Source organism: Dendropsophus ebraccatus, chromosome 4, assembly GCF_027789765.1.
Source record: "Dendropsophus ebraccatus isolate aDenEbr1 chromosome 4, aDenEbr1.pat, whole genome shotgun sequence".
In the NCBI taxonomy this organism is placed as follows: domain Eukaryota; kingdom Metazoa; phylum Chordata; class Amphibia; order Anura; family Hylidae; genus Dendropsophus; species Dendropsophus ebraccatus.
Genome location: NC_091457.1, coordinates 152,732,696 through 152,752,559, shown reverse-complemented (window position 1 = coordinate 152,752,559; position 19,864 = coordinate 152,732,696). Strand labels below are relative to the sequence as shown.

Below are 19,864 nucleotides of genomic sequence, written 5' to 3'. Positions count from 1 at the left end.
GGACAACACGGATGTAGAAGGCCTGTGGTGGAATCCCCCTCCCCCCTCCACCCAATGTCATATAGGAGATGCTGTCCCTGCAGGGAAGGGGGGGGGGGGGAGGGATTCCACTACAAGCCTTCCACGTCCGTGTTGTCCGTGAAACACGGAACATGGGAATAAGGCCTAAAGGGCAGGAACTGATTTATTTCCCATCCTGGTCATTGTAGAGCAGAGTCTGGTATATATTGCAGGTGGGAACAGAAACCCCTATGTCTGCACCGTAGAAGATAGCCGGCAGAAGAAAACCCTGGTCAAGCTAGTCTGCCCCTATGTTATTTCCTACAAAAACATGGCCACTTTTCTCCCTACTCTTGTCTCCAGGTCAGGTGTGGTTTGCATTTAAGTTCCATTTACTTCAATGGAACTAAGTTTCAAAACCTGCACCCAAACTGGAGACAAGAGAGGGGGAAAAGTGGCCATGTTTTTTGTAGCGCTGGATAAACCCCTTTAAAAGAGAAGTCTGGACATTTTTTAAATCAGGCAGCTTGCAGGGTGGGGGAAATTTGATCAGGAGTATAAAATTACCTCTCTCTGTACGGTGCCCGCAGTGAGTGGCGGGTCTGGCCTGGGGACCCCCGAGCGGCCAAGTCCATCAGCCAGGTGGTGATGTGTCAGTACTGGAGATCCCGGAACCCAGCGGGGTCCCACTGCTCATCACATCACGGGGAGAGGGAAGTATGTACTCCTGATCAAATTCCCCCCTGCCAGATTTCTCCTTTAAGATAGGATGGATAGGTTTATCCCATGCATGCTTAGGCTAGGTTCACACTGCGTTTTTGCAATCCGTTTTTTGCAAAAAAAAACAAAAAAACAAACAGATGAAAAACCTGATGCATTTGTGTGCATCCGTTTTTCCATTGTAAAAAAAAAAAAAAAAAAAAAAAAAAGGACCAAAACGGATGTTTTTTTTTTTTTTTTTTTTAATGTACAGAAAAACGTAGCTGACACTATTGTGTCCATTGAAAAAAAAAAAAAGGATCCGTTTTGGTCCTTTTTTTTTTTTTTTTTACAATGCATATGCATCCTTTTTTTTCAGCCGTTTTTTGCAAAAAAAAAAAACGGATTGCAAAAACGCTGTGTGAACCTAGCCTTACACTTAAGGCCCTATTCCACGGAACGATTATCGGCCATATTCGATCTTTGCAGTCGTTTGTTTTTCAACATGTTTTTCACATCGCCTTGCCTCATCTACCTTCCTACCACTATGTGGCGGGGTGTGCGGGGAGTGACGCTTTACACAAAGTAGGTTACCGCAACTCCCAGCGGCACAACCCTATGATCGGCTAGTCATAGATGGACCCACAATCACAAAGGGGGTTTTCCAAATGAGCTACAGACAACACAAGTCTGGTTTCACTATAGTATCATAGCCCATAGCAAAGAGATTACATTACACACATTGTATACGCTGTATGAACCTGGGGTGGGGTCCGCTCATTCTCTAGCTGTATTATTACTATCTGCTCTATGACTGGGTAGATAACTCACAATACACCATTATCCTTCCTCCGAGAGTCCCCTATGTCCATGACATGCCGAATATACTACATACAGTAAACAGGCCTTTATGACTTTACTGCTGCCATAAAGCGGCTCTCCAGTACTATCACAATGACTCTATATGATACTAAAGATCTATTACAAATATAGGAGACACAGGTTATGCTCCTGCTCATACGTATGTATTCAGCGTTCATCACCACAGCTATATTGTTAGAGTCCTATAACATGGGGTGACAGCAAGGGAGCTTGCAGGAGACAGCAACGTCCCGGGGGAGCGGGCAGGAGACAGCAAAGTCCCGGGGGAGCGGGCAGGAGACAGCAACGTCCCGGGGGAGCGGGCAGGAGACAGCAACGTCCCGGGGGAGCGGGCAGGAGACAGCAACGTCCCGGGGAGCATGGACAGGTATGTATATACTTATTTTCTTTACACAGCTGTCAGCCATGCATCACTATTACACGTAGTGATGTGCAGTCGGCGGCCGTCGATCAGTCAATGATCTTTGTCTTTATTACATGGAGCAATAATCGGCCAAGTCACCCTGATTGGGCAGATTAACGCTCCGTGTAATACAGCCCTTTTTTAGCCGCATGGGCCGTATAATAAGGCTCTTACATGTGATCAGGCACAACCAAGAGAAAGGGGGAATGCGAGCTTCAAGGACCCCCCTTCCCCTCTCCTTACCTTCCATTCTCCTTCCTTTCTGCAGTCATCCAGGACTTCTGTTTTGATCTCTAAAATACATAAAAAGAAATATAATAAACACAATATAGTATAACTCTCTCTATAACAAATCATGTATCTCAGTCCTCCGGGCAAGCATGGGCCTCTGTATCTGAGCACAGGTGAGATACATCCTGACTACAATGGTTTCTAACTACAGCAGGGATGGGGTATCTTCAGCCCTCCAGCTCTTACAAAACTACAATACCTATCATGCCAACAGCTGGAGGACCGAAGGTTCCCCCATCAATGAACTAGATCAAGGGATCACCCATTAAACACCCCTGTAACACTATATGTCTAATCATTGCAGAATTGGTGGTCTCTTGTACGTGCGGCACAGGACCACCAAAGCCAGTGATTGGCTGCAGCATCTTATGGGTAATGCACCGTGTTGCAGGGAAAATAAGGCTGGGTTCACACTGTATTTTTGCAATCCGTTTTTTTTTCCACCTGTTTTATGCAAAAAATAGATTTGTGTGCATCCATTTTTCCACTGACTTCCATTATTAAAAAAACGGATCAAAACACATCCTTAATTTAATACACAAAAACGAGGCTGACAATTTTTGTGTACGCTAACAAAAACAAACAAACAAAAAAAAACCGTTTTGCTCTGTTTTTTCTATCCTTTTTATAATGGAAGCCAATGGAAAACACATGCATTTGTTTTTTTATCTTTTTTTTTGGCATAAAATGAGAAAAAGAAAAAACAGATTGCCAAAAGGCAGTGTGAACCCAGCCTAAACTGCAGCTCCTTCCAGGTGGTGTTGTCCAGATGTGGTGTCACCCAGTACAGCTTATACCAGTGCAGGTAAAGGATGTGTAGTGCCGCACCGTACTGTGGTTTCATGTTACAGTGCCCCCAGGTAAGGAAATTGCAGGCTGACAATCCTGTAACCTGAGGCTGCTGCGTCTGCAGAGCTGCACTATCCGCCCACTACAAACTAGGCTCACCCTGCGATGTATATGTTGGCAACCTGTCAGTGTATACAGGCACTGCTGTTTGCAAAATTTTTTTAATTGAATGAGGGTGAGCTGTAATACCACACACATCCTGAGGACGAGGGTGGCGCTGTTTTATAATTTTTTTTTAATCTCTTTAAAGCAGGGATGGGGAACATTCGGCCCTCCAGCTGTTGCAAAACTCCCATCATGCCTGGACAGCTGTAGTTTTGCAACAGCTGGAGGGCTAAATGTTCCCCATCCCTGCTTTAAAGGATACCTGTCATGATGTTTGTGTAACTATGGATACCACCACGCCAGGTGTATGGCGTGCACAGGCCCCATTTTGATCAAATAGAGCTTGTACACAGAACCCACCTCTAATGTTGTATACATAGTAAGGGGATGTTCACACTGAGGAATCCGGTCGGATTCCGGCATCCATGAACAGGTTCATTCTTTGGACGGATGACGGATTCTGCCCGACCATACAATAGAGTCTATAGCACAGGCGTGAGTGGGGGCGAGCTGCGAGATCCGCGCGGATTCCTCAGTTTCCCAAACTTCCGGCAGCAGGAATGACGATCAGGGCAGAAAACATCATAGCGGTTGTCTTACAGTAAGATTCTCTGTCGCCCATAGCGACCAATCACATCTCAGCTTTCATTTTACCAGAGCAACGTCAGCCGTGAAAGCAGAGCTGTGATTGGTTGCTATGGGCGACGCATCGGACAGCACCATAAATCTCCCCCACTGTATGCACTATAATTAGCATTCCTATCAAATTCAATGGATGTCACATGTAAAACAATTACACATACATGTATACACCTGCAGCCTCCCACAAAAGTATAGACCAGGGGTGGGAAAACCTTCAGCTAGCCACCTGCTGCAAAACTACAACTCCCATCATGCCTGGACAGCCAAAGCAAAAGCTTTCACTGTCCAGGCAGTGGCGTACCTACCATAGAGGCAAGGTAGGCAGCTGCTATGGGGCCCGTTGGGGAGTGGGGCCCAGGGATGCACAGGGAAAATAAGAGCTGTCCTGTGTCTTTCTGCTTAACCCCTTATGTACTGCAGTGTATAGGTGACCCAGTGTTCACTTACACAATGCAACACAAAAAAGGCTTAATAGGCAGAGTACAAGGAGACCTCTGCTTCACTGCTCAGATAACCCGTGACCTCTGTTCTCCGGCTGCTGCAATCAAGTAGGAAAATGTGCAGAGCTCTATCCAAAGGTCAGGGGTTATCAGTGCAGGAGCAGTGAAACAGAGATCGCCTTGTCTTCCTTTTTAACTTTTCTTTTTTTGTTGTTGCAGCATGTAAGAGAACATTGGGTCACTCACACACTGCAGCACATGAGGGGTTAAGCAGAAGGTAGTCTGCTCCTGCTCCTACAGTATTTAACAGAACATTTTGACAGAACAAGCAGCCATTGGCTCCCGGCTCTGCCAGTAACTTTTGCAGATTCTGCCTCTGGTCACAAGAGATTTAATTCTTTGGCCACATTACTGAGTATATATATATATATATATATATATATATATATATATATATATATATATATATATACGGCAACATGGTGTAAGAGAAAAGTCACATGACCAAAATATTTGCGACACTTTATTACAGTCACGATTAGGCGGCCTAATCGGACGTGCCATATATTGCCATGAAAGTTTAAGACTGGAGGTGAATGGGGTTGCAGAAATGGGATGGGGCTTTGGCGCAGGACAGACGCCATAGTGGCGTAGTCTCCGTAGTGAGGATGAATGTTTCCTGTGATGTTTAGACATTAGGTGCATATATGTTTGGCCCGGCCAACCAGCGGTATGTGGTCAGCAACAATATGGAGACGCCTCCATGCATCAGCCACAGTCATAGTCTGCAAAGCATGATGGGAGATGTAGTCCTCAACAGGTTACAGCTTTGATGTACAAACTCTGGCAGTGCAGCTGTTGCAAAACTACAACTCCCAGCATGCCTGGGCAGCCTTCGGCTGCCCAGGCATGCTGGGAGTTGTAGTTTTGCAGCAGCTGCACAGCAACAAGTTTGTGCTCACTCTGCTACACAGCAGCACAGAGGATTTCCAGGAATTGTCCCCCACTATACGTCACCACCACCCGCAGTTCTATATACAGCAGCAATGGTCTCCCCTCCCCAGTACTCACTCTGCCACACCGTGTCTTTCAGCCCCTTGTCCGTCGCCATAGTTGTTGCCAGGTCAGTCGGTCCCCGGCACCGTAGCTTCTTGCTCTGGAACCGCTCCTGGGCCTCCGGGAAGGAACTGCAGTGACGGGAGAATACGTCACAGCTCCATCCCCCCGGGTCACTGTCTGTAAATAAGGTCTCCGACAAAATGGCGGCGCCCAGTAACCGCCCACATGTCAGCTGTCGCCGCGCGGTCACTAGAGGTCAACGCCTTTAACCTGCTTCCTGCCGGAACTTATTTTTAAATAGGAAAACTTTAATAAATTAGGGTTTAGCAACACAGTCTTCTTTTAGAGTTTGTTTGGTGATACATTTGTGAAATGTGGCAGGGATATTTGCAACATTTATCCCAATGGCGGCTCCTACCAGATTATTTCTGTTGAGATTTAATCAGACTGTCCTTATAACTGTTATTTTTGGGTAAATAAAAAAAAATAGAAATGTAAATTGACATATACATAAAAAAAAACCTTTAAGAGGTGAATCCCAATATTTTAGTCTATAGATTATATTTTCTGATAGTACTCACCTGCCACACCATGCAACTTTATGCAGTGGTAATTTTTTATAAATATTTATAAAATTTGATTATTTCGGCTTCAAGGGTGCCCCAATCGAAAGGTTATAAGCACCACGCATCCTTAGGCCATGTTCACACTTGGTAAGAGACCGGCCGTTCTGTGACGTGGCCGGGCCACGAAACAGCCGGTCTCAGAAAAAATCATCCTGGCCGGGACTGCCGGATGATCTTTAGCGCCGCATAGTTCGCGCGCTCCTGCCCTGTCCGCGCTGAAGAATGAACATGTTCATTCTTCAGCGCGGACAGGGCAGGAGCGCGCGCCTCCCATAGACTCCCATTATGAGTGGGAGGCTAACGGCATTCCGCGGCGGACAATTCCGTCGCGGAATTCCGCTACCTTTCCTCAGTGGGAACGGGGCTTTAGGGTACAAGCACACACACCGTATACGCAGCGTATTTTCTGCTGCGATATGCAGCAGATACCCAGCAGACACGCAGCAGATTAGATCTAAATAACCGAGCACAGCATCAAATCTGCACCATCAAATCTGCTGGTTATCTGCTGCGTATACGGTGTGTGTGTTTGTACCCTAAATCCTTAAATTCGGGTCTCCATGAATACAGAGACCATACATAATGCATGCAACCCCCATTGGATCCTATGGAGGTCATGCGCCTTACAGACTCATTGTGTCTCTGTATCTATAGAGGATCCTGCTGCTGATCCAGAAACGGGCCGCTGTGACAGGTACACTTTAAAAGGAAAGTAACAGCAGGTCAGAAGACTCTCTCTCATCTGTTATGTTCCCATAGCGCACGGGATACTGTGCAGAATTCTCTTACCTTCAACCTCAGCACCATTTTTGTGAATCTTCTGTCTTATTAATATGTAAATTAAGTTGGGTCACTGGGGGCGGGGTAATTTTCTGTCGCATTTCCCATTAATGTTTTTTTTATAGGTTGCAACTTATGGTGCGTTTACACAGATAGATGTATCTGACCAATTTTGGAAGCCAAAGCCAGGAATGGATTTGAAAAGAGTAGAAATCTCAGTATTTCCTTTGACCTGTTCTCTGTTTATAGTCTGTTCCTGGTTTTGGCTTCAAAAATCTGTCAGATAAATCTGCCTGTGTAAACGCACCATTAGTGGCTGCAACCTGGAGTCCATATTCTGGAGACTTGTGGGTCGACCCCACTCAGCTTCATTACCTGCAATGGAGAGCAACTCCTGGAGAACAGGACACTCCGATCTACAGCTATGAGACTCGTCAGCAGGGGCGGATTAATTTTACCGTAGTCCCCGGGCTGTTCACCAAGCCTGGGCCCCCCCATCCCACGCTAACTATGGCAGCACTGTTCTGTACTGTTTATAGTACAGGGTAGATAATGTCATGATGCCCTGATTTGTGCAAAATTGCGATAAAAAAAAGCAGTGATTTTGGCGGGAGGTCCTGATTTTGACACCCCTCCTCTAGGATTAAAGTAGATTACAAATGTTATGAAAGTAGGGAAAAGGCTGGAAACAAAGTTACTGATGGCGTCTAACACATCACAATTAACTTTATTATCATGTAAAAATGGTAATGGTAAAGAATATCCCACTTCCTGCAGGACATACAGCAGCTGATAAGTACTGGAAGGCTGGAGATTTTTAAATAGAAGTAAATTATAAATCTATATTACTTTCTGGAACCAGCTGATTTGAAAGAACCCCCCCTAGAGTTCCCTTTTAAAGGGGACCACAGATCCCAGATCCCTAGTGCTTGCAGTATGTTGTGGATTATAGCATATGCTCTGTGCATGTCTGCCCCAGCATTTCTTGTGTGCTTTAAAGGGGTTATCCAGCGCTACAAAAACATGGCCACTTTTCTCCCTACTGTTGTCTCCAGTTCAGGTAAGGTTTGCAATTAAGCTCCATTTACTTCAATGGAACTGAGTTTCAAAACCCCACCCAATCTGGAGACAACAGTAGGGGGAAAGTAGCCATGTTTTTGTAGCGCTGGATAACCCCTTTAAAATGTCTTCTTCAAGTAAAGTTTGTTCCTGGTTGGTTGATTAGTTAGTTCTTGCTTCATCCTTGTTTAGTCCTTGTGTCTGTGTGCTGAGCCCCTGGATGGTGTTATAGCGGTGGGACGGCCGGTCACTTGCTAGATGGAAGTGTGCCGCCACTACTGTGGTGGATGGCCAAAATACAGCCGGACCTTCAGGTTTTGTCACGTGACGCCAGTGCTTGTGAGCACACAGGTGTGATGGCACGGCTGCTTTTATGGTGTAAGACCCTCCCGAATAGTAGGACCCGCCACCCACAGAAAAAGGAGATGCACGAAAGGAGATACAACGAGATACAACAAAAGGAGATACAACAAATTTTGCTAAATACTTGATAAAGTTCCAATAAATACTTGAACATAGAACCACCAGACCTGTGTAATAAGTACTGAGTAGGATGTAGTAATGTTGGTAGAGTTGTACTGAGATAGCGTAGTAGAGAGGAAGGTGCCATGAGAGTCCCAACTCAAGTAGTAATGTGCTCTGGGATGATGGAGTATATAGAAGAAGACTTTTAGAAGAAGAAGGAAAAAACCTGTGCCAGTGCATTGACTTTTCTAGAGTCTTCACACCACCTTATGCCCACTAGCGTTGGCGGAACGGTACTAATGGGTGACACAGGCCCCAGACCTTGTTACCTGGGATGAGCAGAGTGCTGAGGGTTCCCTGGCTGACATTCGCGCTGCAAGACGGAGTTCATAGACTTTTACAGTAACTTTGCTTCACCCGGATCAGTTCCTAGCTCTTTGGCTCTTTAGTGGATACTGTCCTGCACTGTAGTTTCTCTTAGTCCACGGCGTGGGTTGAGGTGGTCTGTTGGCTAGTCCTCTCCTGAGAGGTTTAACGTTGCATCATACGGGGTATAGGCACTGAGAGAGAAGTTTGTAACAGAGCACTGTCCTGCGACCTACCCATGCGGGGCACTGACTAAGACTACTCCTTTTCCTTTCAGGGGGGGGACCTGGCAGAGGGCCAGGGCCCAGGTAGGACCACTGTGAAGAGCTATCAAGAATCTCGAATAAGACTCCTCCTTCACCCAAGGGACTAACTTCCTATCCAGCGTGTAAGGCCTTACCGGACACAGGATTATACTTTAAACAGCACAGGAGCTGCACTGAGGATAAAGGTAAGAGACATACCTTCATCCTCAGCACCCGTGCACAATAGGGTGCTATAAGCAGGTTAACTTTGTCTAACCTGCTGATAGTTCCCCTTTCATTCAGGTCCCGTTCATTAAAGGAGAAGTCCAGCGAAATTTTTATTAAAGTATTCTATTGCCCCCCAAAAGTTAAAATGGTGATGCCACTTTCTGGATAAAATGGTGATGTCACTTCCTGGATAACATGGTGATGTCACTTTCTGGATAAAATGGTGATGTCACTTCCAGGATAAAATGGTGATGTCACGACCCGACTTCCAGAGTGTGCGGGATGTGGCTGCTGGAGAGGATGATGGCAGAGGGATGCTCAGTGTCCCTCCAGTGCCCTGTGACCCTCAGTGTCCCCCTGCCATCATCCTCTCAAGCAGCCACAGCCTGCACAGCTCTGGGAGTCAGGTCATGACATCACCATGTTATCCAGGAAGTGACATCACCATGTTATCCAGGAAGTGACATCACCATGTTATTCAGGAAGTGACATCACCATGTTATCCAGGAAGTGACATCACCATGTTATCCAGGAAGTGACATCACCATGTTATTCAGGAAGTGACATCACCATGTTATCCAGGAAGTGAAGCCTTGATGCAGTAGTAAGTGCAGGGAAAAAAGCACTTTATGTGCATTTCCTGTAATAAGTGTATATTGGTGATTTGTATAACTTTTGGGGGGCAATACAATACTTTAATACATTTTTTTGCCAGACTTCTCCTTTAATGTTCCCGTCTCTGGGTCCTAGTGCATGCTTGTTGCTCTGCTACAGTTAGTTTGCAAACTAAGGTTATCATAGGAGTATTGTAGGGACAGTGAGACTTAGTGCTGTTTGGTGTTTTGGTCAGTGTTTAGGGATAGGTTTAGGGAAAGACTAGGGATGCTTAGCTAGGGTCAGTTTTTGCACTTGTCCTTGTTCATTATCTTTTGTCTTGATTTCTGACTTCATGATTTGTTTCTTCATTAAGTGATCTTCCGTCATTTTCTGTTGCCTATTGGCAAACTGCTTTGTACTTATTAGAGTTGAGTGAGCATGCTCGAGCATAGAGCTTTGGGGTGCTCGAGTCTCCCATTGATTTCAGTGGGGTTCATTACTCGTGTTGAGCACTTGGCCCGAATGATGAGCACCAAAGCATTTTACTGCTCACTCAATACTTGTATTTATTTTTACATGACAGAACTAACGTGCTAATATAAGTCCTGGGGGCATCTTGATACTGGGAGCCACAGAAAGAACCCAGGAAAGGCGAATTCTAGTTCTTCTATCTTTGCTAGGATGTTTATAGATACTTTAGTCTGCCATTACACTTTATTTATGTTGTACACTGTACATACTACCATAGACGCCATGTTGGATAGCTGTGGATAGTGTTTTGGGCTGACAGGTAAAGAGGTAGGTGCATGAACTGGTAAAGCCTGTGAAAGAGCCTAAGCCTGGGAAGGGAAACACATAGGTGCATTGCCCCAACATGCTGAGTGGGTAAAGGCTTAGATGACATCTAGAGAATAAGTAGGCCCGAGGCCAGTATATCAGGTCACAAGCCTGTCCTACTGTAGGAAAAGCAGAGGGTTTACAGGGTGAAATAGAAGCCAAAAAATATAGGGGGAATTTTATCAAACATGGTGTAAAGTAAAACTGGCTCAGATTCCGCCTTTCATTTTCCAAAGAGTCTGTGAGGAATGAAAAATGGAATCTGAGCCAGTTTCACTTCACACCATGTTTGATAAATGTCCCCCAACATGTGAGCCATGTAGAGCTGCAGTTATAACTACAGGGACACTTTAAGCTGCTTAGTGCTGCTCTATATTGTCCTCAATGCTGCTGCCTCTGATGGTGCGCTATAGGAGATACAGAGATGCAGCTTATTAGATACATCATAGCAGCTAGTCTCCACCCACTAGGTCAGGGATGGCTGAAAATTAGAAAAAGATTCGGCAGGGGTGAAATCTGGTTAAAATGCCATATAGAGGATATATAAAGTAGTGCTGCTCCTCATATACACACACAAGAGCATATCCTGAAAAAGTTTGTTCGAAGCACAGGAAACACATTTAGATTCTGCTTTACAAAATTTTGCATTTGAAATTTAAATGACAAAAAAATAATGAAATAATAATAATAATAATAATAATAATAATACAACCTTCACAGCCAATAAAACAATAGAACTGTCTATTTTCAAGTAGTTGGATGATTTTATGACAAGGTACGTCTCTCTATGTGCATGATATTGAACACCTCTTTTCCTTACACAATAGCTTGATGTTCCCTTCAATAGAGATTTGTTCACCTTAGGATACAGTATCCCACAGTATATACCTTTGCAGCCTCCACCCACATTCTATCACCAACCTTAGAGCCGGATCTGAGACTTGGAGAGCCTCTGTGTATAGCAGCCGGGAGCCGGGGTTTAGGAAGGAATCAATGCCATAGCAGCCAGAAAATGGTAACTAGAACCTCGCCTTATCTTTCCTTCCTTCATCTTCTGCTCCATGGATCCGCTGTGGTAAGTAATAACCTTATTATTTGTGTGATGGTTCTGTGTGCGAGCGTCATCATTCATGTAGTGTCATCCGAAATGGTCAAAATCTACAAAATCTTCAATGATAGGAAGAGTCTAGTATGTAAGTTATACAATATATCATTCTCAATGCTTATACCTTACAATAGAAGCGTAAAAAAAGGTAGTTAGAAAAATAAATGACCATTAGAATATAAAGAATTCACTAGTTTTTTTGTACTTTTTTGTATCTTTTTGTGCAGTTTATTCTCTGTATATGCATAAAAATGTAACTATAATGATTACAAGGACTTTATTACAATACTTTGTTTCTTCACCTATAACTGGAGAATATATATATATATTCCATTTATGATCTGTTTTGGCTTGAAAAAAAAAACATGTAAAAGAAAAAATGTGAGGGCACAGCCTTATGTTTGACGGAAACATCTTTTTGCATCTCCCAATTATAATGCATTAGACTGGGTTACGACGGTCTCGAGTTATGTTGTTTCGTAACACGAATACGTGCAGTGGCGTTGTAAGTCGAGGACTATCTGTATAAGGCAAACTGAGTAGCGGGGGAGCAGGGCAGCCATTTACCCTCACCAGTGTTACTGGAGGGTCTCTTTAAAGTTTTGACATGTTGCACAGAGATGTCAAAAGTTTCAATCAGTTAGGATCCCAGTCTGGTGTCAGAAAGTTATATAGATTTGTAATTTACTTCTATTTAAAAATCTCCAGTCTTCCAGTACATATCAGTTGCTGTATGCCCCGCAGGTGGTGTATTCTTTCCAGTCTGACACAGTGCTCTCGGCTGCCACCTCTGTCCAGGTCAGGAACTGTCCAGAGCAGGAGAGGTTTTCTATGGGGATTTCCTACTGCTCTGGACAGTTCCTGACATGAACAGAGGTGGCAGCAGAGAGCACTGTGTCAGACTGGAAAGAATACACCACTTCCTGCAGGACATACAGCAGCTGATAAGTATTGTAATACTTGCGTTTAGAAGTAATCTGTATAATTTTCTGATACAAAATGATTAGAAGAAAAAAAATTGGCGTTCCCCTTTAAATGATTTTAAATTTGAATGCAAATCTATTCTTGCTTATAGCAGGCGTAGATTGAATTTTTCTTTAAAAGTTTTTAAATAAAGTCTGAGCAACTTTTTAAGACATGTTCTCTCGTGTTAAAAATCCCTTTAACAAATTTCTCCCAGTGATACAGAGGCAGCGTTGATGCAGCATACATACAGACATATCTAAATACTCTATACTAGTCTATGTATTACAAGGACAGAGCAGTGATCGCAGGTACAGCGTATCTACTATATCCTTCAAGTGTCGTATTTGTTGGCAGAATTTCATTAATGCCAAATTTGCTGGATGTAAAAGGTGAAGAAAGATACTGCAGGAATTCCAGTTATCCTAAGTGAAAGATTATCTGCCCTCCCCGAGATATGGAACAATGGATAACCTCTGACTGTAAAGGTCTCCAGCTGCTGTGATATACACAGAACACACAAGTATATATATATATATATATATATATATATATATATATATACTCTGGTCTATAGGAGTCACTATAGGAGTACGGACCCCTATATTATACCCTTATGGTTAGGAGGAGGATTAGGAGATATCAAGGCTCCGATTGTTAAAAATTACAGTAGGAAGGTGGAAAGGTCATGTGGTAATACGGAGCCAGATCTGTATTATCAGCTCTGTCACCAGATAGGAACTTTCTCCTTTTCATGAATGAGCAGATTCACAAAACCACCAAGCAGCGGAAATATTTCTTCAGTACCTTGTCTACCTCGTACCCAGGCAGCTGAGATTTTCCATTCCTGGCGGACGCGCTGCCGTTACACAGGATTCAGCAATGCCAATGACACACGCTCACACTAAAATTTTTATTTTAGCTAATAAAGTAATAAAAATAATAAAAAAGAAGCATATCTAACTTTATAGAGAACAAAGATTTCAGTTGGATTCAGTTTCAAATGAATGATGATCATCTAGCATCGTTCACTTAAAGGGGTTATCCAGCGCTACAAAAACATGGCCACTTTCCCCCTACTGTTGTCTCCAGATTGGGTGGGGTTTTGAAACTCAGTTCCATTGAAGTAAATGGAGCTTAATTGCAAACTGCACCTGAACTGGAGACAACAGTAGGGGGAAAAGTGGCCATGTTTTTGTAGCGCTAGATAACCCCTTTAAGGGTGCGTTCACACCTACAGGATCTGCAGCAGATTTCAGTTAAATAACTGAACACAGCATCAAATCTGATGCTGTGTTCAGTTATTTAACTGAAATCTGCTGCAGAAAATCAGCTGCAGATCCTGTAGGTGTGAACGCACCATAAAGGGGTTATCCAACACTACAACAACATGGCCTCTTTCTTCCAGAGACGGCACCACTCTTGCCTCCAGGTCAGGTGCGGTTTGCAATTAAAGGGGTTATCCAGTGCTACAAAAACATGGCCACTTTTCCCCCTACTGTTGTCTCCAGTTCAGGTGTGGTTTGCTATTAAGCTCCATTTACTTCAACAGAACTGAGTTTCAAAACCTGCACCCAAACTGGAGACAACAGTAGGGGGAAAGTGGTCATGTTTTTGTAGCGCTGGATAACCCCTTTAAAGGGATTATCCAGTGCTACAAAAACCTAGCCACTTTCTTTCAGAGACAACACGACTCTAGTCTCCAGTTCAGGTGTGGTTTGCAATTAAGCTCCATTCACTTCAATGGAACTGAGCAGCAAAACCCCACCCAAGCTGGAGACAAGAGCGGGGCAGTTTCTGGAAGAAAGTGGCCGTGTTTTTGTATTGCTGGATAACCCCTTTAAGCTCCGTTCACTTCAGTGGAACTGAGTTACATAACCTGCAGCCAAACTGGAGACAAGAGCGGTGCTGTCTCTGGAAGAAAGCGGCCATGTTTTTGTAGCTCTGGATAACCCCTTTACTGCCACCGATCAGTGACTCAGGGATTTGTCCTGCAAGAGCCCCCAGCCCTCATTTCTTTAGAATCGTGTTCCATAAGACTAGAAGAAATCATGGCTGCCAGGTCTCACAATTACTTAAAGGGGTTGTGTCATGAAGCAAAGAAGGTAAAATGACATGTGTAACGCATACTTATATGTAAAAGAGCACCCTGTTTTAGCCATACAACAGTGCAAACACTTTCCCATAATCCCTCTTGTTTGCATGTGAATTGAAACCAACTGCCCAGTACTAATGGGACAGATCAGGAGACTGCATGAGTGACTCACCCAAGTCAATGCTTAGCAGGCCGTAACCAACGCCAACAAGTTAAAAAAAAAGTAACACATAAAGGATTTGTGAGTCTATATATCTCAAATGATACATTTTACAAAATGCTTGTACATTGGAAATATAATTAAAATAACAAAATGCATCAGTAGAGACCTAGTTTTCTTCGGGACACAGCCCCTTTAAGGACCTGCACTCTATAGTAGGCACTGCAGCGCAGATTAGTGAGCACTATTCTTAGAATGTCTTGCTGCATTAATCTATGGAGAACAGACTGGAGCAAACTCTGGATTCGCATTTTAAGGCTGGGATCACACACACCGTAGTGGTTTGGTCAGTATTATGGGCCAAAACCAGGAGTGGACCCCATATAGAAAAAGACTATAAATGAAAGATTTGCTACTTGTTACTCATGTCGTGTACCCAGCAGCAAAATGTCAACGCAGCCACGAGGTGAAGATCTGAGTAAACTGAATTTTTTATATTTCTTTTTTTCAGGTGGCGTCTTTGACCACAGGTAAATATAAATCTCTCTCTTGTATAGTTTGCATATTGCATCCATTTCTGTGACTTAAGGGAGATTTATCAATCTTTCAGCAGTGGAGCAGTTGCCCCTAGCAACCAATCAGATTCCAGCTCTCATGTTTAAAATGGCCTCTGAAACCTAAAAGCTTGAATCTGATTGGTTGCTATGGGCAACTGCTCCACCGCACAAGGTTTGATAAATCTCCCCCCAAAACAGCAAATTATGACCGCGCCGTAGAATCAATGACGATATTCAGACGTGTATGTTCTGCAGATTTCTCAATATCGACGTACGACGTCACATCGAGAAGTATATACGTGAAATGGACCAAGGTGACCGGTGCCACGTCCTATGGAATCACTGCATCCCCATTCGCCTCAGCGGCGCAGTCTGCATTTGCCGTGTTTAATCCGGCCACTGTTATAGGAACGGTGAACACTTTGCTTCCTAACACTAACTATACAGTGATGGTGGAAGCCAAGGACAATAATGGCAATACTCTGGCACAGGCGCAGACTCTACAACTGACAGGTGAGTAGGACATTTACCCTTTCCTGTCATGTAATTGGTGACTTTCAGTTTCCTGACTCTCCTTTTCCCATTTCATGCAGCTCCAGAAGTTCCGATTATCGATCAGGCCTATTCCAAGCTGAGTAATAGTATCACCGTGGAATGGGCCGAGGTGTCGGGGGCTACAGGTTACCAGGTCATCGCCCAGGACGGACAGTCCTTCTACGACTCCTTTGTCACTGGTTCACCGGGAACCGTCACTGGTTTAAAGGCTGCTACATCCTACAAAATCACTGTGAGATCCATCAACTCGGCTGGAAAGAGTCAACCGTCTCCTCCTAAGTGGGCAACAACAGGTAATTCATTACTGTAATGGCAAAATAATGGTAATGGCTGCACCAATGTAACTGTGGAATAAATGTCAATGTGTATCCGCTAAGGTTGCTATCTGAGAGGGTTATCCAGGTATGAAAAAAAAACATGGCTCCTTTCTTGTAGACACAGCGCCACTCTTGTCCTCAGTTTGGGCGTAGCTTTGGCAGCTCAGTTCTATTAAAGGGGTACTCCAGGCAGGAGTATCGCCAGGGTGGATGAAGGCAAAGACGTCCACTTACCACCCTGGCTTCAGCACTTTGGCCTGCACCACGCTGCTCCGGTCTTCGGCCGCTCACATCTCAGAGGGAACTTGAGTTGTGACGTTGGCAGGCCTGCTCAGCCATTCAGCAGCAGAAGCGGGACACCGCTACAACCGCTGAATGGCTAAGTGGGAAATGTGATTGGCTGGAGACTGGGGGACCAAAGCAGCTTTGTCCAGGCCAAAGTGCTGGAGCCGGGGAGGTAAGTGGACGTCTTTGTCTTCATCCACTTCTTCCCTGGCAATACTCAAAAAAGGCCTTCCCCTTTAAAGTGAATAAAGCAGAGTTGTAATACCACACACAACCTGATGCAGTATGTAGCATTGTACACACTGCACCTACTAGTCATGCTCCTTTTAAGCTCTTTCGCTTGGCATGTGTGTGTGGTGTAATATAAATAAGTTGCTTTCTACATCATCCTCTAAACTACTTTTCCAATAACCTAGTGCTGGCTGCTCCTTCTGTCACGGTGGTCTCTCCCGCCAGCACCTCTATCAGTGTTAGATGGGATCCGGTGTCGTCAGCTGTTCTGTACTCCGTGTCTGTGATGAGGTCAGATGGATCTGGCATCAGATGGAACCAAAACACCACAGCGCTTTCCCTCAACTTTACTTCCCTGGATCCGGGGAGTACATATACTATTATAGTACATGCATGGAATGCCAATGGGATCCCGGGAGATGATATCACCTACAACCAGAAAACACGTAAGGACAACAAAATTACATATTCAATAGTCATTGTTATTGAAAAGAGCTTTTGACTTGCATCAGTCATGTCAAAGAATATTGATCGCAGCGGGTCTCACAGCTGAGACCCACTGCGATCAGGAGGTATAGCCGAGTAGAGAGTGCAACAGTAATTTCTTTGCTATTTCTTTGTTATTTATTGTAGGTCCTCCTGCTCCATCGGATGTTCAGATATCATATAACAGTGGAGCTCTGGAGGCCACATTCTCTGTACCTGGAGCCAATGCCACAACCAACTACACAATACTTCTATACAGCGGAGCCTCATCCGAGCCCAGTGCTAACTGCACAATGTCACTAGCTCCATGTACCATCTCATCACTGCGTTGTGGGATAGAATATAACGTGTCTGTGTTAGCAACCAATGGAGCCGGATCTACTCCATCTGCAAAGACCTGGAGTCTTATGTCAGGTATGCTTCCAGAACAGAGGCCATCTTGTAGTATTAGCCATCATGGTGCCCAGCCTCCTTATACACATTGTCTTGTTAGAATATATCTGAATATAGCGACTGATCTCTTTACTTAGTTCCATGTGCACCAAGTGGGATCTCTGTTGTGGAAGAAAACCCTGGTAACCTCACAGTGTCCTGGGCTAGTGGGAATCTCTCCGACTATTACGTTGTATTCGTGAAGAGCGATGACGGCTTTGAGGTTCACTGCAACACGACCCGGTCTTCATGCTACTTCCCGGCTGACTGTGGATACATGTATTTCATGAGCGTCTTTGCATATAATAAAGCAGGACAAAGCCCTCTGGGTGAACTTCTCAACTACACTACAGGTGAGTATTCACGAACAAGACATATATCACGTATATCATATACATCACATATATAACATACATTACATATCACATACATCATATACATCACATATATCACATACATCATATTCATCACATATATCACATACATATTACATATATCACATACATCATATTATACACAATATATATCACATACATCATATATAACATACATATTACTTACATCACATAGATCATATACACCATATAAATCATATACATCCCATTTATCACATACAACATATACATCACATTTAACAAATACATCATACATCACATAGATCATATACACCATATATCTCACATATATCATATCCATTGCAAATATCACATATATCATATACATGACACACATCTCATATTTCACATACAGTACATATATCATAAGAATCATATATGTCACATAAATTATATGCATCACATATATCATATACATCACATATAAAGCATACGTCATATACATCACATACATCATACACGTCACATACATCATATATATCACATACATCATATGTATCACATACATCATATACATCACACATATCACATACAGTACATCATATACATCATATACATCACATACTTCATATACATCACATATATCACATACATCATATACATCTCATATTTCACATACAGTGCATATCATATACACTATATATATCATATACATCATATATATCACTCACATTGCATATAACTGTATATCATATACATCACATAGCTCATATACATCATATATATCACATACATCATATACATCCCATATATCATATACATCATCACAGACAATTCCCAGCATAATAGAAATGATTCAGCTGTGTATAATATATATTATGTGACCGTCTCTTCCTGGTTGTGTCTCCAGCTCCCTGCTGTCCCAGTGATTTCAGTGCAGCTTATGTGTCGAGTGACACGCTGGAGATTGTCTGGTCTGCTGTACGAGGTGCAGAAATGTATGAGACCAAGGCTGATGATGGGACCAAAGCCATCCTGTGTAATGACACCGCCACAGTCTGTGCCCTGTCCGGTCTGAAGTGTAACACCCAGTACAATGTCACCGTGTTTTCCTTCAGTGAGAATAGAGGCAGCAACACCTCGTGCTCCTCAAAATACATGAAGACAGGTATGTAGAGAGTCCATGAAGGCAGGTATGTAGGGGATACATGAAGACGGGTATGTAGGGGGTACATGAAGGCGGGTATGTAGGGGGTACATGAAGACGGGTATGTAGAGGGTACATGAAGAAAGGTATGTAGGGGGTACATGAAGGCAGGTATGTAGGGGGTACATGAAGGCAGGTATGTAGAGGGTACATGAAGACGGGTATGTAGGGGATACATGAAGACAGGTATGTAGAGAGTATATGAAGGCAGGTATGTAGAGAGTCCATGAAGACAGGTATGTAGAGAGTATATGAAGACAGGTATGTAGAGAGTACATGAAGACAGGTATGTAGAGAGTACATGAAGATGGGTATGTAGAGAGTACATGAAGATGGGTATGTAGAGAGTACATGAAGACAGGTATGTAGGGAGTACATGAAGACAGTTATGTAGAAAATACATGAGCACAGGTATGTAGAGGGTACCTGAAGACGGGTATGTAGAGAGTACATAAAGACGGTTATGAAGAGAGTATATGAAGGCAGGTATGTAGAGAGTACATGAAGACAGGTATGTAGAGAGTACATGACAGGTATGTAGAGGGTACATGAAGACAGGTATG

The 19,864-nt window shown here is 43.6% G+C and overlaps 2 protein-coding genes across 9 annotated transcripts in view; one reads left to right on the top strand and one right to left on the bottom strand.

Annotated features, from left to right (window-relative positions):
* Nucleotides 1-5,588, bottom strand: part of STXBP3 (syntaxin binding protein 3) — a 32,820-nt gene extending 27,232 nt beyond the window's left edge. The window contains exons 1-2 of one of the 3 annotated variants that reach the window (XM_069967488.1): nucleotides 5,383-5,588; nucleotides 2,228-2,277 (exon numbers count right to left, since the gene is read on the bottom strand). In XM_069967488.1, coding sequence (XP_069823589.1) covers nucleotides 2,228-2,277; nucleotides 5,383-5,422 — 90 coding nt within the window. In that variant the 5' untranslated portion in view covers nucleotides 5,423-5,588. Of the gene's footprint in view, nucleotides 1-2,227; nucleotides 2,278-3,589; nucleotides 3,750-5,382 lie in introns of those variants that run through there. The other 2 variants (XM_069967486.1, XM_069967487.1) reach the window with 2 other exon arrangements.
* Nucleotides 1-19,864, top strand: part of LOC138789001 (fibronectin type III domain-containing protein 7-like) — a 33,102-nt gene that overhangs the window by 1,492 nt on the left and 11,746 nt on the right. For 4 of the 6 annotated variants that reach the window (XR_011362680.1, XR_011362681.1, XM_069967483.1 and 1 more), the window contains exons 2-10: nucleotides 8,944-9,117; nucleotides 11,421-11,648; nucleotides 15,408-15,426; nucleotides 15,709-15,966; nucleotides 16,047-16,301; nucleotides 17,027-17,287; nucleotides 17,475-17,741; nucleotides 17,858-18,112; nucleotides 19,005-19,262. Coding sequence is in view for 4 of the 6 variants with exons in the window: in XM_069967483.1 (XP_069823584.1) it covers nucleotides 11,586-11,648; nucleotides 15,408-15,426; nucleotides 15,709-15,966; nucleotides 16,047-16,301; nucleotides 17,027-17,287; nucleotides 17,475-17,741; nucleotides 17,858-18,112; nucleotides 19,005-19,262 (1,636 nt within the window). In the remaining 2 variants the exon portion in view is untranslated. Of the gene's footprint in view, nucleotides 1-8,943; nucleotides 9,118-11,420; nucleotides 11,649-14,690; nucleotides 14,747-15,407; nucleotides 15,427-15,565; nucleotides 15,626-15,708; nucleotides 15,967-16,046; nucleotides 16,302-17,026; nucleotides 17,288-17,474; nucleotides 17,742-17,857; nucleotides 18,113-19,004; nucleotides 19,263-19,864 lie in introns of those variants that run through there. The other 2 variants (XM_069967484.1, XM_069967485.1) reach the window with 2 other exon arrangements.